Source organism: Eschscholzia californica, unplaced genomic scaffold (assembly GCF_041429995.1).
Source record: "Eschscholzia californica isolate CP2 unplaced genomic scaffold, dmEscCali1.0.p SCAF_2, whole genome shotgun sequence".
NCBI classification, from domain to species: domain Eukaryota; kingdom Viridiplantae; phylum Streptophyta; class Magnoliopsida; order Ranunculales; family Papaveraceae; genus Eschscholzia; species Eschscholzia californica.
This window is the reverse complement of record NW_028238309.1, coordinates 60,022,759-60,045,911: the sequence shown is the minus strand read 5'-3', so window position 1 is coordinate 60,045,911 and position 23,153 is coordinate 60,022,759. Positions and strand designations below refer to the sequence as shown.

Here is a 23,153-nt window from a genome sequence, read left to right as displayed (position 1 = left end):
TGTTATAGACATATGAATATATGATGATCGTTGGCTATAGTCATATAGTCCTCTGGAAGACCAAACATTAGCGCATGGCTTAATTATATCTTGTCAAATGATGATCAACTGTGTTTTTTCTTTTTTATATTTACTTTTGATTTCTTGGCTAAACATCTTCATTTGTAAGTAATTTTGTTTGTGGTAATAAAAATAAAGTTCTGAATTAAGTAAATTTATTGGAAAGTCCGGACCGAGACCGTCCAGTGTCCGACTGGACCGGTAAAATAAACGGTCTTGGACGGTCAATGGACAAAGAATTCTTGAGAGTGACCGTCCGAGTCCGCCCGAGTAAATAGGTGGTCACCAACAGTTTATGTCCGAGTCGACCGGTTCGATGAAGTTAGAGTCCGGTACCGACCGGTCCGGACCGATTCCCACCCCTAAGGTAGTGGAGCGGGACTTTCACAGACTTTTATAGACAAAATGTCCCGTAGACATTTCAAGACATTTCGGATGAGTTATTATAGACAACATGTGTTTATAGACATTTTCAAGACATTGAGAGTTTGTAGACAAAATGTCTTTATAGACATTTTAAGACATTTGATCCATAGACAAAATGTCCTGGGGACATTTTAAGATCTTGAGTCCATTGACAAAATGTGTAATGCATATTATATTTGTGCTAATCAAAAATATATTTTTCGACTTTTGTAGACATCTGTGAATATTTGTGGACATTGATGGACATTTGGTAGACATTTATTATTTTAATATTATTATTATTATTTAATCACATGAAATAATATATTAATACTAACATTTCAAAAATATATTTTTCGACTTTCGTAAACATCTGTGAATATTTGTGGACATTGATGGACATTTATTATTTTAATATTATTATTATTGTTTAATCACATTTGGTAGACATTTATTATTTTAATATTATTATTGTTTTTTGATCACATGATGGACTTCAAATGTCTCTTGTTTTTTGAAAGACATTTTGGCTTCCAAATTTGTCCCAAATCCTTCACAAATTCATCAAACTATGAAGTCCACCAAAGTCTGGGACATATTTTGTCTACAATCGAATGCCTCGGACTTTCATAGACTCTCAAATGTCTGGATTTGAATGCCTCAGACTTTCGTGGACTCTCAAATGTCTGGATTTGAATGCCTCAGACTTTCGTGGACTCTCAAATGTCTGGATTTGAATGCCTCAGACTTTCGCGGACTCTCAAGAGTCCGCGAAAGTCTTGCTCCACTACCCCCCCCCCCTAAGAAGTTATCAACTTTTCCAAATTTCTTTTTCTTTTTATAATGAGTAGATTTTTTTGTGATGAAACACATTTCTTCATAGCGCCACATGTTTACCAACCATATAACCCCTTCCACTCGCTAGTTTGATATGGAATGGTCGCAAAAATCTACGTAAATTAAAACAACTTTTTACGGACTTTTAAATCGGGGCATATGACTAACAAATTCATATTTGTAGGTTCATATTTCTACCCTATGATTATAGGTGCTATTTTCGACTTTATTATACATCATAACATCTCTATTATTATAATACAATGTCTCCTTAAAATAGGGATTTTTCAGTCAGGGGTCCAAAAAGGAGGGGGTTAAATGGAAAAAAATCCTAAGTTGCCTAAAAATGAGGTGCAGGTCCTAATGTCAGGGAAAATATTTGTTTACCTTTTTTTTTTTTTTTCTTCCTTTATTGCCCCTCGACTTGACCCAGCCCTTCTCTCTCCCACGTTTTTTGAGGGATCATTAAATACCCGTCCCTATCTCACAGGATATCACATCCTTCCTCCCTCCTTTCGCGCCAACAGCTTCTCCCTTCTTTCCTTTTCTTTCTCTCTCTAAATTATCAAGCCATTAATCCTGAGTTTCCCCCCCATTTTGCCAAATTTTTGGGCGAAATTTTTGGGATCCCGCTCTTTCTCTATTGATCAGTTTCAAAATCTTTGAAAAGTTTTCAAATTTCATCTTCCAACCTATTTATACCACCCACTGTCTTAATATCTTCCAACCAGAATCTGCTCTTATCTTCCAACCTTTTCAGGTAATTCCTCTTAAATGAGCAAATCCTATTTGTCTTCAATGATAGACTTTAAGGAAGCTGAATATTCCATTTGTTCTTTTAAGGAAGATGATAATGCCTTTTAAGGAAGAGGATAATGCCTTTTGTAAATGAAACTTTGACATTCCAAAATGACAGACAAAGTGAAAGGAATATTTTTCTATTCTGTACATTATATTTTCATACCTTAAAAGGCATTATCATCTTCATTTTTCATACCTTCTTCATTCTTCAAACCTTCTTCATTTTTCTTTTCCCTCCAGTATACAATGGATATTGAAGGAATGCTTTCTGGGGACATTGTTGCACGACGTCCTCTCTGGTGAAACAAACTTCAACTTAGTTGTAACAGTATACAATGGATATTAAATTTTGTTTTTTCTTTTCTTTAAATTATCGTTTCATACCTTCTTTATTTTCTCTCTCTATCCAGGTTGGATCGTGATTTTTTCGGCTATGCTTCATCTACTTCTGCTGCAACATCATCAGAATTGATGAACCACAATCAAGCATCTAATTAGTAAGTTTGGAACTAACTTGAACTTTACTGTTTCGTTATTGTTTTACTTAAAATAATAAATTGGTGAGTACACATTTTAATTTACTGAAATCCAAACTCTGCTCAGTACATATTTTTATTTACCAGAAACAAAACTGTTTCCTTACCTAATAATAATTTACCCGTGCCATTTATATGAACCAGTAACAAATGTCTAATAAGTATGTGTGGAAGTCATTACATATTGTTGATTGTTGTGTACTTATAACCAGCTCTTACTTTACGGTAAATCCAATAGTTTTATGGTTCAGTATACATGAATACTTCAAATTTTAGTTAGTACATATTTATGTTTACCGTGAACAAGAATATGTTCAGTAAATATTTATGTTTACCGAAAACAAAGCTGTTTCCTTACCTAAATTAAATTCAGATGTCAATGATATGTTTGTTTTGTGCAGTCTCCCACTGGATTTTTCAAGAAATTCCTCTCTCTTGGTTGAGGATGCATGTACTGCCATTGTCAGGGCTGAACCTCTAAGGTCTGCTAGCTGGCCTGAGGTGTTTACACATTTGGGGCAGGAATTCCCTGGAGGCGCCAACGCCTTTCGAAATGCACTTGGACGATATTCAATAAAGCACGGGTACAATTTTAATTATTTGAAGAATGATCTTGATCGTATTACTTGCGTATGCAAATCCCCAAAATGTTCTTGGACCATTCACGCTGTGGCTCCTCTGAAGTCAAGGTCAATGTTTGTTCTAAAAGCTTACAACCCTGTGCACACATGCCAAGATTTTATAATGTCAGATAATAAGCCAAGATTATCAACCGAAAGTGTTAGCTTATTAATAGTCGATGACATTAGGGAGAATCCGACCAAAAGTACTAAAGACATTGTCAGATCTTTCAAGAAAGACTATGGAATTCAACTCAGCTACTACTATTCATATAAGGCTCGAAACAGGAGTATTTCTTTGGCCTATGGGGAGGAAGCTGATTCTTATGCCAAACTCAATTGGTATGTTGATGCCCTATCACGTTCTAACCCTAATAGTTTAATTGATCTTGAAGTTGATAAAGATTCCCACCGTTTTGTTCGAATATTTATTGCTCTTGGAGCATGCATCCAAGGTTTCAAGCACTGTCGCCCATTGATATTTGTTGATGGTACTTTTGCGAAAACGAAATACAATGGGTGCATTCTTGCAGCTGTAGCGAAGAATGGCAATGATGGTAAGTATTTTACCAATATTTTCCGTCCGGTACACAATTTTATTTACTGGCTTTTTTTTTATTTCCTGTTCTAACTACTGCCATATGTACTTTGCAGGTTTTTTTGTTATCGCCTATGCTGTCGTTGACGTAGAAAATGATCTAAACTGGACCTGGTTTTTTTGTAACTTGGCGAAAATGGTTGATAATAGTGAGTCTTTGACTTTTATGTCGGACAGGCACAATGGTATTATAAATGCAGTTTCGAACATTTTCCCAACCGCGCACCATTCATTCTGCGTTTGGCATCTAAGAAACAATTTGAATGTACGTGTAAAGAATGGTGCGAAGAAGTCGGACTATTTCCAATCCCTCATGTTTAAGGCGGCTAGAGCCCTTACTATATCGGATTTTCAGAAGTACACTTCTGAACTTGTAGTCATGGGTGGCAATGCTGTGGATGCATTTCTTCACTCTGTAAATCCGGAACATTGGGCTGATGTTTTCTTCCCAGGAAAAAGATACGGTTTAATATGTTCTTCGCTCTCGGAATCCTTCAATTCGTGGATAAGGGATGAGAGAGTTCTTCCAATAACCGTAATGTTAGATATGTTGAGGATCAAAATTATGAACATGATGAATGCCAGAAGAACTGAGTCGGCAACTTGGGACTCTTTCTTGTGCCCTAAGGTCAACGAAAAAATGCAGTCTAGATTCAACGTTGCCTGTAGCTGGAAGGTAATACAATCAGGTAAATTTGTGTATGAAGTAATGTCCATGCCGAGTCACTCTGTGGACCTTGGGGCTCTTACATGCACATGTCGTAAGTGGCAAGTCCAAGGTATCCCTTGTGAGCATGCCATATTGTGTATTAAAGTGCATGGAGGTGATTCATCATCCTTTTTTGATCCCGCTGTTACAACGGATGCATACTGTAAGACTTATAGTCATTCCATAAATCCTGTCCCATCTTTCGATCAACCAACAACGTTTGAGGAAGCCAGCAAGATACTTCCTCCTTTAACCAAGAAACGTCCGGGCAGACCACGTTCTGTAAGAATTGAAAGTTCTGGGAACTTTAGAAAGAGGCAGCGGATATGCGGTAGGTGTAAGAAGCTCTCTTATCACAACCGTGCTTCGTGCAACGAAGCGATTTAGTGATTGAAATGGTTTTTATATCAGCAGCAAAAACTAGGGGCACTCTACAACTTTGAAAAGCATTTACAGTGTTGGGAGCTTTTCAAATTTTTGAAGAGAGTCACATTTTAGCCTTGTGCTGCTTTGATTTTTTTTGTATATTTTGTCGAACTTAATGTATTTGTGTTTAAAGTCAATGTATTATCTTATATTTTGTTAGTGTGTATTGTGCCTGAACATAATGCATGATATGAAACTTTTAGTTTTATCCAGTACATTTTTCTATTTACCAGAAAGTTTAAGTTTTGTCCAGTAAATTTTTTTATTTACCGGAAAGTTTAAGTTTTCCCAGTGTTCAGAATGTATTTTTTCTAAGTCAAGTCGAGTACATATTTTTATTTACCGGAAATTTTTTTATGTTTTGAGAATATATTTTCTCGAAGGGATTTTTTCTAAGTTTTGTCTAGAACATTTTTTTATTTACCGGAAATTATTTTTTTTCCCGGGTTTTTTTGGGACAAAACTTCTAAGTTTTGTCCAGTACATGTGGATTTTCCGTAAAATTTCTAAGCTTTTTTGGGAGAAATTTCTAAGTTGTTGTGTCTAGTACAATAATAGAGTTTTGTCCAGAACATGTGGATTTTACTCAAAAATATATTCAGTACAATTTGTTCGAAGTTGTGTTTAGTAAATTTTTTTATTTACCAGAAATAATTTGATTTCCCGGGATTTTTTCCGAAAAATTTCTAAGTTTGATCGAGTACATATTTTTATTTACCGGGAAGTTAAATTTTTCCCAGATTTTTGGATATTTTTTCCTAAGTTATGTCAAGTACATAATTTTGTTTACCGGAAATTTTTTGTTTTCCCGGCATATTTTATGGAAAATTATCAAGTTTTTCCGAGTGAAAACATATTTTTTTCCAATACAAAACTTACAAATTTTCACAATAACAAAACCTTCCAAGTTTTTTCCAGTACTTAGTAACAGTTAACAAACACAAACATAATTTTCACATAAACTATTTATGACCCTTCATTTATCACCCTTCTCCATACCTCCTTTGATTCCTCCAAAATTTTGAAAGTTACTTCTACCCTCTTTCTTCTTGCTTTGTCTGCATAAGTTTCCACCTGCGTGCAGGACCTCGGGAAATTGGACTGGTTGCTTATGTTGAAGATATCCTCCAACTGGAGCATTACGTAGAGTCCACAGTCTGGACTATTTGATTCAAAAATAAAATGTGAGTTTAAAGAAACTCAATAACTACTAAAGTAAGGAAGCAAAATTTAGACTCACCTATCCCCTTGCTGAGGGCAGTCAACCTCCTTTACATAGGATATCTTTTTCGTCATCCTTTCTTTAGCGTATTGCCCACTTCGTTTGCGCGTGCACTTCATCTTTATCAATGTCTCTGCCAGCTGCGATGCAAATTTCTTTGCATTATTGTTGCATTGCTTAGCCAGGTTAGTGTCACGCTGCAAAGAGTTGTAGTGCTTCCATTCATTTTCTTCAAATTCATAGACCAGCAGAGTCCAATGATGACCCTCGAATGAGTCATCAGTGTACGGCGTATTCAGTGGCGCACACAACGTTGTAGTATGATCTTTGATGTATTGCGCTTCCAGCCGTTGATTTAAATTGGCCTCAATACTTGCCTGACTCCGCTCTTGTTTTATCAAGGTCTGCAAACCATTTAAATTCAGTGACTACTATTTACTCAACACTCCGCTGATTTAAATTCAGTATTGGCCTCAATACTGCGCTGATTTAAATTCAGTGACTACTATTTACTCAACACCATTTAAAAATGAATTATATGTTTGACAAGGAAACTTACAAAAAGCAATGAAGATAGGAAAATAACTTCTTTGTTCACGTCTCGGGCGTCCTGTGCAAGGTGGTCCTCAAACCAGTCTATGATTTGCGAGTCACATCCCCGAACCATCATAAGTTCATCCAAATCTTTTGCTTTCAGGCAATGTTCTTTATCCTTGTTCCAGACTTCGAGGCTGTACATAGAATCCAATCCAGCCACACAATTATTTTCCAGAAAGATATACATTTACTATACAAATTGTTTACCATACATTTTTTTTTTTACCAGACATTTATTTATTTACCAGTTACTGAGTTATTTACCTTGTCCACCCGTATGTCATGAATTCTAGCATTAGTGATTTTTCTTTCTCCTGGACGTAGGGCCATAACCCTCCCTGTCTCCAGTTACTTATTGGTTCTTTCACTTGTTTCTTCATTGTGATCGACTCTATATCAATCAGAGGGAATTTAATGGCAGCTGCTGCTCTGGATGTTTGTTTTCGTGTTCTGGGATTATCCTTGACTCTTTTGATAAGAGATGTTGGTTTAGCAATTGACCCTTTCTGTGTCTTCGATACTACTCGTTTTGGGGGGCTCACGTGTGGTGATTTAATTTTTCTACTTGTTCCAACATGATCCAATTTTTTGGATACTTCTTCCACCGATGCTCTCCCCATTTCTGCAATATCGGCGAAATTCTCTTCAGCTGTTTGACAAACATCATCTCCCTGCTGTGGTGGTGGAGTCCACACAATAATTTGCGTCCCCAAGTTAAGATCAAAACTTGGGAAATCATTGCTGTCATCCTTCATAATATCTGTCAAATAATATGTATTCAGAAAAATAATGTTTTTAACAAACTAGGAAACTTTAATTATTTCACCACATAATTTGGCAACATTACCTCTCTTGGGAGGCATCTCTTTTTCATAAGTATCATCCACCCACCCTGCATGCTCACTAGACAAATTGATATGAACCTCATCTTCATCATCCATCTCATCATTTCCTTCTTCATCCAGCTTGGCTTTCTTTTTTTCCTCTCCCTCATTGCCTTCATCATTTAGCATGCTTATTATACTTTCTCAGAAAAAGAATAAAACTGAAAAAGAATAATATTTACTGAGAATATAAAATAAAATAGAAACTATTTCATTACCATCTTCACTGCCATCGCTATCATCTTCGTCACTGTCTTTAAGTTGATACTTATTACTCCGATCATTTTTCTTGTCCTTCCTTTCATCTTTCTCCTCTTTCTCATCTTTGTCACTTCCATCCTCGCTTCCATCTTTCTCCTTTTCATCTTCGTCACTGTCATCATCTTGTTCCTCATTATCATCTTTCTCATCATCTTCCTCATTATCATCTTTATCATCATCTTCCTCATTATCATCTTTCTCATCATCTTCCTCATCCTCTTTTTCTCTACCCTCATCCTCACTTTCTTCTCCTTCATCATCTTCTTCTCCCTCTTCATCATCTATTTCTACACCCTTTCCCCCCTCATCTTTCTTGTCTTTCTCTTTCTCCTCTGTCTTCCCTTTCTCCTGTTTCTTCTGTTTCTCTTCTTTCTCTTTCTCTCCATCTTTTGGATCTTCCATCTTACTTTTTCCCTTACAATAACGTGCGCGTAGGTCCTCCACACTATCCGTAACCTGGATTAGGCCATCTTCTCCTCTAACCTGTTCTTCTACAGGAACTAAAAAGGTTTGAAGGAGTGCCTCATATGCTTTGTAAGAATCATCCCTATCCTCGCACGCTTCTCGCAGTTTTTCTTTAAGTTCAGCATTTTCCTTTTGTAGCTGTTCAATCCTTAGAAGCAATTCATCTACCAGTTCTGTGTTCTTTGGGGCTGACAGCAACTCTTTTTCTTGATCAGTTGGGGGGTACACAAATGATTCACTGACCTGGTTTAATGTACAATAAACCAAATTATTTACCAGGAACTAAACATTTACTAGGAAATAATTTTATTTACCAAGAACAAAACAATTTAATGGTTCCTTTTCTATTTACCAGAACAAAACAGTTTCACATTAACACTGATCAAATGTATACCTGTTCTGCAGTAAGATTTGCAAGCTTCTGGTCAAATGTATCATCTATATTGGTCAAAGACCACCTCACGATCCTAGGCACCTCATCCCTAAACCTCTCTTGTCGATCAAAACATGTAGTATGCTCGCAAAACCACACCTATAAAAAACATAGAGTATGAGACACATGAAGTTAAGTTTGAATTTAAATGATAAAAAACATACTCACAGGAAGTAATACAAGGCACCCTGAAGCTTTCAGTGGGTCGTTGGGGTACTTATTGATGTGATCAATTAGGAATGAGTGCACCGCTGTTGGCCAACACAAAGTTTTAATTGATTCCATTGTATGCAAGTTGAAGAGAATACGCATTGGAACCTTGTAACCTGATAGGGGAGCAAATAAAACACTCGCACAAATATACATGATGATCAGCCTGATGACATCCAAGTCATCTACCTCTCCGTTGACAGCATCTCTCAGTGCCTTGGATATTTGTATGCATGATATCATTCCAGGGATTTTACCAAAGTACTTCATACAAAAATCTACTTCAGGCTGCTTTACTGATCGATTTTTAGGGAAGACTTCTCTCGCCTCTCTTGACAATGGCATACCTAGAATTAGGGCCACATCTTCAGGTTTCAGTTCCATTTCTTTCCCCGCCAACGTAAACCTTTCTGTCGAACTAGAATAGAGGCAGAGAATTTCAAAGATAGCCTTGTTGGGTTTGTTTATGTTATCCCAATCTATTTTGTCCTCAACAAAAGCCATCACCAGATTTTTAAATGGAGTCTCGGCTAACAACTCTTTCTGTGTAGTCGACATCTTTGGATATGTGTTCTTCATTTGTCTCCACGTATTTCGAAGGGCATACTTGTAAGCCTTCGGCACCAGTGCTGCCAGGTTGGGTGGTCTATTTTTCCGTTCACCCGTTGAGTTTCCACCTTCTGTTTTTGTTTTCTTTCCTTTCTTTTTTTGGCTGCTTTCTTCTCTCTCTGGTGCAGCTTTTCTCTTGCCTTTCCTTTCTTTCTCTGCATTGTCTTCTCTCTCTGGTGCAGCTTTTCTCTTGCCTTTCCTTTCTCTCTCGGCATTGTCTTCTCTCTCTGGTGCAGCTTTTTTCTTGCCTTTCCTTTCTCTCTCTGCATTGTCTTTTACTTCAATGCTCTCAGTACTTTCTACCTGTAAAAAATGTAACCAGGAAAGAATGTTGTGTCACACATTACAACAAACACTTGAAATGCATGGTCATCTTTACAATAAAACAATTTACTGAACATATTACTGAACATATTTTTATTCTCATGAAGAAATCCATATCACTTGGAACAACATAATTCCAGTACAATCAAATATTTTCAAGGAACAAAACATTTTACAGTAAACAAAATTATTTACCAGGAATAAAACAACTTACGGTGCAAAATATTATTCCCATGAACACTAGACAAATCTAAATCACAGTAAAACAAAATATTTTCAAGAAAAAAAAAATTTACCAGAATAAAAAACATTTACCAGAAACATTTTCAAGCACAAATGATTTTTTGTTCAGTTTCATACCTTCTTCTTTCTAGGACTAGTTCTTCTAGCCAGAATTTCTGCTATCGGTCTTTCCTTTACTGATATCTCTCTATTGGAAGTTGGTTCTATGATAGTCACACCCTTTGATTTCTTGTTCGTATCTTTACTTTTCACCATATCTGCGTCAAAGAAATGTAAGATTATACACAAATTTTATGGTTTCTAAAAACTTCTAGGGTTTCTAAAATCTTCTAGGGTTTCAAACAAACCATAAGAGATCATTTGTATAAACTTTAAAGGTTTCTAAAATATTGCGTCCCTTCTGTGTCAGAAAGTAAAGTTTTTCACAAATTTTAGGGTTTTAAAAATCTTTTATGAAAGAAACTTTTATTAAACAAGTTTAGGTGGATGAGATAGAAGTAAAACCTACTTGAATCCCTTCACAAACTTGTAGATTATTTCTCCAAACAGACTTGAATCCCTTCCTTTTCTTCAAAATAACTTCAATCACTTTAGAAGTAAAAGTTGAAAGAGGAAGATGCAGGAGGAAGATGCAGGAGGAAGATGACGAATGAAGAAAAATTTGGAGAGAGAGTTTTCTTGAGAAGGAGCAAAGTTACCTGGGAAGAGGGACTCGGCGTGGGCAGAAGTTAATGTGGAAGTGACCGTTTGCAGAAACGTCACTTCCGTCCCTCGAAGAAGTCAGAAATCGCGCCAAAAAATTGGCCAAATCCCGGTTGATTTTCAATGGCACGGGGCGTAAATTCGACGAACTTTAGGGTTGTTTCCGTCATTTTAAGTCCAGGCCTGACATTTTGGACCTCTCGTTTATTTATGGGCAACCGTGGACGCCCAGCCCATTTTGGGCCTCCTTTTGGACGTCCAGCCCAATCCTCCAAATATAAAGTAGTATCCATAATTTATTTCTTGAATCATTCCTTACCAGTACCATAGACTTTTTATTCTTGTGTATTTATTATTTGTTTTTCTAGTTTTTTGAATTTAGTTCATTTACTATATCTTTATTACAACAAGCCCTTTATTAAACATTTTTTTATAATAAAATATTAATTCCATATTTCTAAATTATTACAGTTCTTGTACAATACAAAAAAAAGACTATGTTCAAGCACAATAATTGATGTAAGACCTTAGGACATGCATTATTTAATTCCTTATCCTTAATCAAAATATTAGGGGGTGGTAGTGGTTCAGAACATTGGAGGACACTCAGAGACAAAATGTTCCAGAGACATTTCAAGACATTTCGGGACATTTGTCCGTAGACAAAATGTCTTTATGGACATTTCAAGACATTTGATTCATAGACAAAATGTCTTAGAGACATTTCAAGACATTTGGTTCATGGACAAAATGTCCTGGGGACATTTCAACATATTGAATCCATGGACAAAATGTGTATTGGATATTATTATTATTACTATTATTATTATTATTATTATTATTATTATTATTGAAGGGTAATTGGTAGACATTTATTATTTTAATATTATCATTAGTGTCAGAAATAATATATTTGTACTCATATTTCAATAATATATTTTTCGACTTTTGTGGATATCTGAGGATATTGATGGCAATTGGTAGACATTTATTATTTTAATGGTATCATTATTGTTTAATCATATGAAATAATATATTTGCACTACCACTTTGAAAATAAATTTTTCGACTTTCGTAGACATCCGTGAATATCTGTGGACATTGATGGCAGTTGGTAGACATTTATTATTTTAATGTCATCATTATTACCTAATCATATAAAATAAAATATTTGCACTACTACTTTGAAAATATATTTTTCGACTTTCGTAGACATCCGTGAATATCTGTGGACATTGATAGATATTTAGTTGATATTTATTATTTTAATATTATTACTGTCTTACCATATGAAATAAAAAAAATTAATTAATATTTTCAAAAATATATTTTTCGACTTTTGTAGACATCCGTAGATATCTGTAGACATTGATGGACAATTGGTAAATATTTATTATTTAATATAGTTAATATAATATTAATATAATATTAATAATATAATAGTATAATATAATAATAATAATATAATAGTATAATATAATAGTGATATAATATAATAATATAATATAATATAATATAATATAATATAATATAATATAATAATATTATAATAATATAATTTGATAATAATAATTATTTTTATCATCTTACTCAAATAAAATATAATAATATAATATAATAATAATAATAATAATAATAATAATAATAATAATAATAATAATACAACAGTAATAATAATAATAATAATAATATAGTAATATAATAATAAGATAATATTATTATAATATTATTATAATAATAATTATTTTTATTATCTTCCTTACTCAAATGTCTCCAAGTGTCTACAAGTGTCTTCCATATTTTGAGAGACATTTTCTCTCCAAAAGCTCTCCAAATTTACACTAAAATGTCTCCAAATGTCCCCAAAACCAATTTGTCTTGAAATGTCCCTAATTTCGTGTCCCAAACGAATAACACAGACATTTGGGGACATTTCAAATGTCCCCAACCAATAACACGGACATTTGGGGACATTTAAAATGTCTTCAACCAATAACACGGACATTTGGGGACATTTCAAATGTCCCCAACCAATAACACGGACATTGGGGGACATGAAAATGTCCCCCAATGTCCCCAACCACTACCACCCCCTTAATACTTTCTCTCTCTAATTTATATTATTAAAGGGAATATAATTTTTGTGTAAACACACAGCAATCTTCCCTCATCCCCTACTTATCCTCCCAAGTCCCACCCAAGACCCAACTAGTCGTTGCTATTTCCACCTCTTTGTCCCTCTATCAAAGCCCTCATCTTATCTATATATAAAATGATCCATATACTAATGATGGTCTATATTACTAAAATGACACTCTCATAAAGAGTATTGTCCCACCATTTGTGCAAGTACCATGGAAACTTCACATGTTCACAATGAGGATCAAAATCTTTATATTGGCATTCCATTTACCACATACTAATAATATTTCATGCATTGACAAATTAACTTTTTTTTTTTTTTTGTACATGATCAACTATCTACTCATTATTAATCGTTTAAAAATAGGAATATACTGGTACCATATGATAAATTTTCATACAATCAATTTTGTTTAAGTGCATATATTTGATGTATTGTAACATATAAAAGTAATTCGTTATTGACGTTTAATTGTGATATTCAAATAAAGATTAGAAAATTACACCTATTAGTAATAGTAGAATGACCGATGTCTCGAGATCTGTGGGTACACTATCATGAGGTTTATTGAAGGGTTTCAAATTCGCAAACTAGTGAGGTTTTATGTAATCTAAAATATGCTAGGTGATTTTGGGTGGTTCGGATTGTCCAGTGGAAGTGTTAAGTGTACTTGTTCGATATGATACTCCAAACACTTGACATCTTTGTGGTAATGTTGTTTAATCCGCCCAATAGTGTTTTTATTAGCTCTAAACACTATTAACAATGTTCAAATGTAATTGTAGGTCATGTGTGAGTCCAACATAAAGACATAATTGATTCTAACGGAGTGTATTAATCTTTATAGTTGACAAAAAGACTATGAAGGATATTAATTCAAATCGTTCAAAAAAAAAAGGACTATGATGTAGACGCAGCGGAATTAAAATAAGAACAATAAAATAAACGAAGAACTGTAAAGAAAACGATAAATAAACTAAAACTTGATTAACTTCAATGGTTTTTCTCTTCAATATGTATAATAAAATAGACTAGACCTCCTTTTATAGGATAACAAACTTTCCTAGATAGACTCAAACTAGGATTCCTAAATAATAAAATACTCAAAAAATAGAAACTTCAAAATAAAGAAATACCAATTTAAAGTAACTTCCTAATCCTATACTAATTAGGACCACTATTATGGCCGACTGGGACGTGGGCACGCGTGGACGTGGGCCCACGTGTTATGCGCCTGCATCAGCACCCCTTTTCCCAGAAGGTTCGTCCCGAGCCGATTCGATGAAGAAAACAAGTTGATGCACCCGCATCCGTTGAACGTTGTCATGGCGATCCGTAATTCCCACTTCGAACGAATTTTGCAAAGAATGTGAAGGATACTAATTTGCAAGAAATCGCCAACTTTGTTCCCAATCTCATATGCCACTGATTCTCGCAAAATTAACATTAGAAAGTAAAAAAGAGTCATCTCGCCATCTTCCCAAAATTCGTCATTAAGATCCAAAATATAAAAGTAACCAACTTCAATTATGATTTCGAGGTGGGAACGTGTAGTATTGATATTAAACCCAAAATCTACCTTCCCACGTTCATCTTCATGAAGTTTATAGAATATAATTCTATCATAATATGTCAACTTATTAAATCTCCGAGTGAATACATCATACTGTCGACGAACCAAAGTTGACAAATCCGTGTATGGAAGTTTAGGGTCGATTTTGTGTTCACGAAAGATTCCTACCGCATAGTTTTTCATAAGCCCTTGCCAAGTGTCGTTTCCGAAATAAATCTCCTTCATTGTATCATCAAATCCATCGGCTTCCGTTACCTGATAACTATCCATCTGGGTGTAATCATAAACAACTATACTGCGTTTTATATCAGTCATAGGTGGGGAAATTTGAAATTGAATCACAACTATTTTCACGTTTTCGACACGAATTAATCCACCAGAAGAATGACTAATTTGCATATCAAAAACCAAACCTTTAACAAGTTCAGTATCATCAACTGTACCACCAAGCGTTTTCACAATCTTAACATCACGAAGATCGATAAGTTTTGGTTTAGTTGGATCAAGAACTGAAAGGACAACATCAACAGCAAGTGGAGTTAAGAGAGTGGAATATTGACTTACAACTTTGTTGTTAAGAGAAGTACTAGCAGATTTGATGCGAGGTTCATGATCAGAAAGCTTAACAGGAACAGCCATGTCGGTCAATATATCAAGTGATCTCCTTTTGAATCTATTTGCAGGTCGAAATCGATGATTAGTAGTCCCTTCAATGATTGGCCTAGGTAAGCATTGTGTGTTGACATAGCAATGTGGATTAAACATTGGACCTTGACCATTATTGAGTGGAGGGTTAAATTCTTGAATGATCGCCCTTGGTGATTGAATGTCAAGATACCCAACAATTTTGATTTTGTCATCACAAGCACAATCAGTACTATTTGCTATTGTTAGGTGTTTGGTGGAAAACGAAAATTCTTCTTCTTCTTTGTTCTTCTTGTTCTTCTTGTTCTCTTGAGATGGTGGAAAACGATTGCCATCCGCTAAAAGACACAATTCGGGTGGAGGTCCCACCATATTATCTTCGCAACTCTCAATGGAGAACGACGACGATTCGGGAGTAAACGGTTTTGGAACAGCAGATTGTATTACTTCTTTCTTCTCAAGATCATTATTCTTCATCCAAATTTCCTTGGTGATAACTGGTATAGACTTCACGATGTCGGTTCGAACGGCTTCAATTGCTGTAGCGACTACAAACATGCTTGGATTCATCAAGTACACTTTAACTTTATCGGCTTTCGGGAATGAATAATCAGTAATCAACCCTTTAACATGCGTCAAATTATCAATCTCTTCATTAGAAATTTTACCAAGATCATATTCAATTACTTGTTTCTTATAGAAATTCCCTTCGATTACTTCAATCCTGAGAATTGTCAAAACCCCATCAGTAGTGAGATGAAGAAGAACAATCTCAGGCTCATCAATATTAATCAAATTCTTAATCACATCAAGAAACAGATGATAATTTCTCCAGTTCTCTTTAGTAGTTAGATTATAAGAAACCTCTTCAAGATCATTACTTTTGCTTGTATTCTTCTTCTTCCAATTGAGGTAGTTCAATTGCCGACATGGTTTGGGAGGGGTTCGATTTTTTAAGGAAAACGAAGGTTTGGGTTTCAAAGAAGGGTCTAGGGTTATATCGTTTTGTTGATCTGGATGTAGGTTAAAGTACCTAAGTGGAGTAATAGTAGGGGTGGTTTGTGTTGATAATGGTAATGAAGAAGAAGAGGGTATAGGTTGTGGTTCAAAGAGGGTGGTAACTGGGTTTGAAATTGGTGATGATGGTGTCGGATAATAAACAGATGGAGGTGATGTGGGACATAATTGATTCGAAAAAAATTTATGATTCGAAACAACTAAATCTTCTCCCGGGATTATATACGAAACAAATAAATCGTCGGAACTTGTGTTATCCAATTGGATCTCTTCTTCTTTATCCGTCTCATCGAAATTTTCTTCCTCCATTATTGAAAAACTATGAATTTTTTTATCAAGAACCTCTCCTTCAATATTATCAATCTTAGTGATTGAAGTAACTTCGGAGAACTGTCTTCCAGATTCAATCTTTGTTTCCGTATATGAAAAATATTCATCGAGAGGAAGAAAATCATACCTGAAAATACTTTTCAATGTATCCCAATCATCAATGATCGATTTTCTTTGATCAATAAGTCTCCATTGCAGGGCATTATATTGTTCATAGATTCTTTCGGACATATGTTGCTCAACCAAAAAAGCCTTATCTTCGTCGGGAACGTCTTGATTTCTGAACCAATCTTCCATGTGTTGAATCCAGAAATTTATATGAAATTGACCTTCGAAGAGTGGAATTTTAGAAATTTGATGAATTTTTCTTTCATCTTCTCGATCAATATAAAATTGAGTTGTATCTCGAATAGGATCCCAAGATAAACGTGGAAAAAATTTCCAACATTCAAGAGGAGATGTATCCATAGATACTTTTTTTTATATTATTTTTTTTGTAAAAAAAAAATCCAGAATTTTGATGGCTCTGAATACCACTTGATGTAGACGCAGCGGAATTAAAATAAGAACAATAAAATAAACGAAGAACTGTAAGGAAAACGATAAATAAACTAAAACTTGATTAACTTCAATGGTTTTTCTCTTCAATATGTATAATAAAATAGACTAGACCTCCTTTTATAGGATAACAAACTTTCCTAGATAGACTCAAACTAGGATTCCTAAATAATAAAATACTCAAAACATAGAAACTTCAAAATAAAGAAATATCAATTTAAAGTAACTTCCTAATCCTATACTAATTAGGACCACTATTATGGCCGACTGGGACGTGGGCACGCGTGGACGTGGGCCCACGTGTTATGCGCCTGCATCAGACTATAAAGAAGTTCATTTTCGTTGGAAGAGACTATGAAGAAGTTGTTGTGAAAATTCATATCTGAGTGATTAAACAAACTATATAAATATTTTTCTATAAATCAGTTAGTGTTGTAGAGATTCAATAGCAACAAAAGAGTTGGATTAATACTTTTGTAGTTTATAAAAGGACTATGAAGGAATTGTATCTTATATGTTATCATCTATTCTCGTAACTTAATTAAGTTTATTTATGCATATCTACATCACTTCTTAAATATCAAAACATTTTTTTTTGTTTCACCACATTTTTACCTTGTAATGTGTTGAAAAAACCCACCAAAGACAAACTCCTCACATCCTCATTGGCTAATTGTTTGGTTGTCCAAATTAATATTACGAAAATAGATAGATTTTTGAAAATCAATTATTCCGAAGACAAACTTTTCAGTACTCTTTTGTTTTGTTAATGTTAATACAAGAGTTTATTTCAAGAACATCACACTCGAAATACAAATATATTAAATTGTTTTTATAATCTTAAATCTCAATATAAATTAAATTCAAATTTAAAATTTAATCTTTTTCTTTTTTTGAGAAATCGACTACGATTTACGATAGTCGTTACAAGACATTGATATATCACGAAGATGCGACAAACACAATAACTGCCTAAGTTTAACATTAACGAAAGAGACCTAAAATCCGACAACACGAAAGAATCCTATAATGGGACAAAATTTAATCTCTTCAGCAACTTATTTCATCTAAAATTAGCGTTAGGTAAAGGGTAAAATTGGAACAAATATTTGTGATGCAAATATAATGGTGAAATCGATAATCTTAACAATTGTTGGGGGCATTTTCGCACATAAAATGTGAAAGAACGGACATTATCCATTTGGATTAGAAGCCTAATCCATGATTAGTCACAAAACAAAGCCACTCCTGTCCTCATCATTTCCTTCATCTTTTACATAAATACCCTCAAACATAACCTATCAATTCCCATTTTTTCAGTAAATTCCATTAAATCCAGGGGTATTTATCAAAGTACAGGATAGTTTATTAGTCTTATCCGAAGAGTTAATATAGTAAGTAACAATGGGTATTTTAGTCTAATAAAATATTTTAGTGGGGTTTTCCGTAAATTTCTCCCTTTGACATGCAAAGTTGTAGTTGTTGTTCTCCACTTCTTTTTAAGCACTCCTTCAACCTTTCTCTTCCCCTGAAACCAAAATAAAAAAAAATCTAGAGAGAGAAAGTAGAGAGAGAGAGAGAAAAATGGTGGATGATTTCATGGTGTGTGTAGATAGGATCATCGCTTCAGCTTGTCTTCAATCTGTAAACGAAGGGTTAGAAGCAAGAGAGAGGGATGATGATGAAGTTGGGGTAGAAAATAATAATTTCTCTGTTACTTTGATTAAAAACAACGGTGAGGGTTGTTCTAAAAAGGGAGAGAAGATTGAGTGTAGGATATGTCAAGAAGAAGATGAAGAACATGAAATGGAAGCTCCTTGTGCTTGTAATGGAACTTTAAAGGTCTTTATTTTTCTGGGTTTCTCTTAGATTTCTAAAATTTTGTGTTTTTTTGGGGAAATTTGTTTTCTTAAAGAGCTCTGTTTGGTTTGTATTTATAATTGATCATGTTTCTAGGGTTTTTGGTTTCTGAATTTTGTGGGTTTATCAGAGCATATGCTTTCTTATTTTTACTTTTCCGGATATGGGTTGTTGGGAAATGATCAAAAGTTTCTTCCTTTTCATGGAAAATTAGTCATTTTATCAGTTCATTTCCCAATTTTATTTTAACCCATAGGTTCTGATTTGACATTTTGGGGTAGTTATATCTCTGTTCCCTACTTATGTTCTTAAGGATTTTGATTTTAGGGGTTTTAGGATTATGTAATTTTCCCCCAAATTCATCTTGTTTCTTAACTGATTAGTTGTTGCATGTGTATGATTATCTGGTTTTAGGGTTCCAATAGGTATCTTTTGTGGCTGAAATGTCCTCTGACCTTTGTTTCTTACAGTCATCTTCTACAATATATTGGTGTGATGAGATTTCATAGGTTTAAACTTTGGGGGGTTTGAAAGTAGCACTAATGTCTCCAAAACTAATTTTGTGGTCGATCTAGTTTGTTTATGAGAGTGTAAGATTTTCTTCTGTCTGACTATAGTCTGGTTATATGGATTAGCTTGAAGTTATTGAGGAAAGTGACCCATTGATGGAGTAAACTAGTCATTGAGGAAAGTGACTCTAGGAAAATGGTCAAAACGAAAAATGAATCCAAGTCTCTTGACCATAATCAACTGATAACCCATCTTCTCCATGAATTCAATCTTTTACTGCATTTCATTTTTTTAAGCAATGTTAGTATTTTGCTTCATGATTTTGGGCTTGCATTATATGCTACAGCCATTTGTGTTCTTCGTCTTTTAATTTTACTATCGTTTTGGTTTTGATTATTAAGTTTCATAATGTGTGATGATATGACCTAATACATTTTTATCTGTTATGCTTTATTGGTTAATTATCTGAAATCTTTCGACTAATTTTTTTTACTGTATATAGTTTGCTCATAGGAAGTGCATTCAGAGGTGGTGCAATAAGAAAGGCGACATCACTTGCGAAATCTGCAATCAGGTTAGTATTTGTGTTCCCATACACTTCTTTATTATTCTTCTAAAATGTAATTTCATATTATCCCAATTTGGGAACTTACGTTTTTTCTTTTATGGGTTTCTTTTGTTAGGTCTATGCACCAAATTACTCTCTTCCACCTCCTATAAGAAGTCCAGATGGTATGGCAATTGACATAAGGTAATAGCTAAATCTGCCATTGTTTTTTCTCTTTTCACTTTGGTTTTCTTGTAAAGTTTTATTTCCTCGCTGAGATATGTTGTGGGTGAATAAAACAAAATTAGTTGCAACTAGAAATCAAAGTTATTCCCCATCATGCATTGATTCTTTTTTACGACTATGAGCGAAATACTAGAACATTGTTTAAAACAATTGAACTTTACTTAGGACCGAAGCACCACAATAGTTACCTTGAGGTGTATCCGGAGAACCCAAAACTATAAATGATTTGGTGTTAGGCCGAAGTATGCTTGTCAATAATTAAAGTGAAATGGTCTCTCAGATTAGTCAGTGTTGTGATATTTTTTTCTATAAGTTTATAGGCTTCATAAAATAACACAATGTGTTAGAAATGCGGCATTGGTCGTAAAAAATAGATTTGCCTGTCACAAGCTATAAAGAAACATTAACCATTTGACTGGACCAACTTGGGGCACAAGACTGGTGATTCCTCATATAAAGCATTTCGTGCATACTTCAATTATATTTTTCTAGGTATTCAGTCTCTAGGTTCACCAAATGTGCTCGTTCTGACTATTCTATTTCATCAGGCAAGCATGGGGCCAGCGTTTTGATCTTCGTGATTCTCATTTCCTGGCTCTAGCTGCTGCAGAGCATCAACTACTGCAATCTGAATATGATGATTATGCGATGGCACACACTAGTGGAGTGGTCTGTTTTCGCTCAGTTGCACTTGTTGTAAGCATCTTGTTTGCTTCCGCGTCGTGTATTACAGTATTAGCGTTCTCTTTCTCACAAAATTCAATGATTTTAAAGCTGAATTTGGGGTTCTTACCTATATCTGCAGCTAATGCTAGTTCTACTTGTGCGGCATGCTCTCCTAGTTGCAAAAGATTCTGGAATGATGCAGGAGTCATCAACTTTCTTCAATGTAAGCCTAGCTTTTGTGCTTTCGTTATTTTTTCTGTTACTCATTAAGCAACAAACTTGTTCAGAACTCCTTACCTCCGGGAATGAACCTGGCAAAAGAAGTCTAGCCCGCCAATCCCTCCCCTTGGTGGACCAGTTAAAGTTGATTTTGTACTGAACCTTTTAATTACCGGAGCAGCATTTGTCAAATATTGTCAATCTGTTTGATAGCGGGGTTTCCCACCTAAACTGCAAGTTAACATGTCCAACCCGCGCAGTTAACCTGCCAACCTGTTTATAGTGTGGTTCATGTTTTCCTTAAGAAATGCACAGAAAGAATTGAACTTGTGACCTGACATTTTGGTGGATGTACGTGCTTAATAAATACATACGAAGCCTTTATCGCCATCGTCAGTGTATCACAAACAACATTGTTCCTATAGCCATCACCATTTCCATAGCCGAACAACCCCTCCAGCACTGACTCATCACTTGTGTCGTCATCCATTCCAGCGAAACTGAAATCATCATTCCAGAACTCTTCCTTTCCAAACCCCAATTTCATATGCATGTGTGTGCGCGTGCGTATGTGTGTGCCCACGTATGTGTTCATGTCTATGTCTGCTTATGGGCATAACTCCTCTTTGTTTTAATCCCTGTACATGTACCCATTTGGAATACCCCGATGTGGCGATGTGAATATTAATGTTGCTTTTACAATATATATGCTACTTGTTTTTAGGTCAAGTAGAATTTAATTAACTCAATGAATTTCGTTTTTTTAGGTATCCCTACTTCAGTTTGCTGGTTTTCTTCTACCGTGTTACGTAATGGCACGATCCTGGTACATTATGCAGTGCCGGAGGAGGAGACATGTAAGTCTCTTCACATCACAATTTTGACACCCAAAAGCTCTATATCTTTTTTCATCGTCAATTCGCTTGTTCTTTTGGGATCCTAGACATCATGCATATAGAAAAGGAAAACTTGATATTTTTATCCTGAGTTTGTTACGAAAGACAAAATCATATATCGGTGGCCCTTGGGCAAGGAAGTGAGTAATTTTTTTCCTAGTTCAAGAATATCTGTATCGAAAATCCATGTAGTCCGAGCTCATGTTGAGTCCTAAATACTCCAAAAGTGAAAGAACCCTACCTTCAAGAACTTCTTTAAATATTTTCAAATTTGTAATCTTTCCGCAGATCTCTTATCTCTTATTAGTTTGTTCTTATCAAATGACATGATTATAATTTGCAGGGTTAAAGTAGACATCAAGGACTAATCACCGGCAGAAAAGCTGCGCTTGTTGTTTAATATTTCTTAGCAGGCAAGCTTTTTTACCTGTATATCTCATTCTCTAAAGTTGTATTTAAATCAAATTTCAGCCAAAAGATTGGCCTGAAAACTTAAATACTCCAACTGTAACTGGCTTTTTTTCACTTAAAGCCACCCCGACAATCGGAAAAGAATGTGAGTTCTAATACAATTCACCCCTTACTTTGCATCTGCTGTTGTTGTATTACTATTACATTTAATAAGGCGTGGATACATAATGATGAATAAGCTCTATAACTACCATCATTTAAGACATCTTGGGCCCCCGTGTTGGGCACGAAAACTCTTAACACAATTCAATGAATAATGAATTCTCCACTGTGAATCGAACCTATGACCTCTGGGTTTCAGAGTAGACGCTAGCAGCCTTTGGTTGGTCTGGAAAGACGAAACAAGCTTTCTCTGAAGTTATATGATTTTGCTACATAGCGGAATATCATGATGCGACACCTTGTCTGAGCTGGTGCGATTGGCCGACCCATCCGAGTAACTGGGGACTTGGCTCCGGGTAGCCCGAGGCAATCTAACTCGGGAGTCCCTTCTTTTGTTTGACACTATTAGTTGATGTTTAATTTGAAAT

General features: G+C 34.9%; 2 protein-coding genes and 2 long non-coding RNA genes across 4 annotated transcripts; 2 read left to right on the top strand and 2 right to left on the bottom strand.

The window, feature by feature from the left end:
- The first annotated feature begins 2,349 nt into the window (after nt 1–2,349).
- Nucleotides 2,350–5,204, top strand: LOC147559771 (protein FAR-RED IMPAIRED RESPONSE 1-like). Its single transcript, XM_086659214.1, has 4 exons — nt 2,350–2,402; nt 2,514–2,600; nt 3,041–3,816; nt 3,914–5,204. Exons 1-4 carry the CDS (start codon nt 2,350–2,352, stop codon nt 4,951–4,953), a joined length of 1,956 nt encoding a protein of 651 aa, XP_086515340.1. The 3' UTR covers nt 4,954–5,204.
- An 877-nt stretch (nt 5,205–6,081) lies between these two features.
- Nucleotides 6,082–6,862, bottom strand: LOC147559770 (uncharacterized). The gene is made up of 3 exons (XR_015233649.1): nt 6,774–6,862; nt 6,233–6,618; nt 6,082–6,154 (listed from the first exon to the last, which is right to left on the bottom strand). It is a non-coding gene; the product is annotated as an uncharacterized LOC147559770 (long non-coding RNA).
- A 3,061-nt stretch (nt 6,863–9,923) lies between these two features.
- Nucleotides 9,924–10,807, bottom strand: LOC147559769 (uncharacterized). Its single transcript, XR_015233826.1, has 3 exons — nt 10,749–10,807; nt 10,358–10,497; nt 9,924–9,976 (listed from the first exon to the last, which is right to left on the bottom strand). It is a non-coding gene; the product is annotated as an uncharacterized LOC147559769 (long non-coding RNA).
- Nucleotides 10,808–18,677: 7,870 nt separating this feature from the next.
- On the top strand, nt 18,678–22,742 carry LOC147559768 (uncharacterized). Its single transcript, XM_086661704.1, has 7 exons — nt 18,678–19,050; nt 20,081–20,152; nt 20,262–20,329; nt 20,920–21,067; nt 21,177–21,260; nt 22,024–22,113; nt 22,496–22,742. Exons 1-7 carry the CDS (start codon nt 18,793–18,795, stop codon nt 22,499–22,501), a joined length of 726 nt encoding a protein of 241 aa, XP_086517830.1. The 5' UTR covers nt 18,678–18,792; the 3' UTR covers nt 22,502–22,742.
- The last annotated feature ends 411 nt before the right edge of the window (nt 22,743–23,153 follow it).

Excerpts from the sequence above, each read along its gene's own strand:
- LOC147559771 (XM_086659214.1), top strand. The coding sequence starts at position 2,350 with ATGGATATTGAAGGAATGCTTTCTGGGGACATTGTTGCACGACGTCCT. Across the intron at positions 2,403-2,513 it reads GTTGCACGACGTCCTCTCTG|GTTGGATCGTGATTTTTTCG; the intron begins GTGAAACAAACT and ends CTCTCTATCCAG. Across the intron at positions 2,601-3,040 it reads CACAATCAAGCATCTAATTA|TCTCCCACTGGATTTTTCAA; the intron begins GTAAGTTTGGAA and ends TGTTTTGTGCAG.
- LOC147559768 (XM_086661704.1), top strand. The coding sequence starts at position 18,793 with ATGGTGGATGATTTCATGGTGTGTGTAGATAGGATCATCGCTTCAGCT. Across the intron at positions 19,051-20,080 it reads CTTGTAATGGAACTTTAAAG|TTTGCTCATAGGAAGTGCAT; the intron begins GTCTTTATTTTT and ends TACTGTATATAG. Across the intron at positions 21,068-21,176 it reads TTCGCTCAGTTGCACTTGTT|CTAATGCTAGTTCTACTTGT; the intron begins GTAAGCATCTTG and ends CTATATCTGCAG.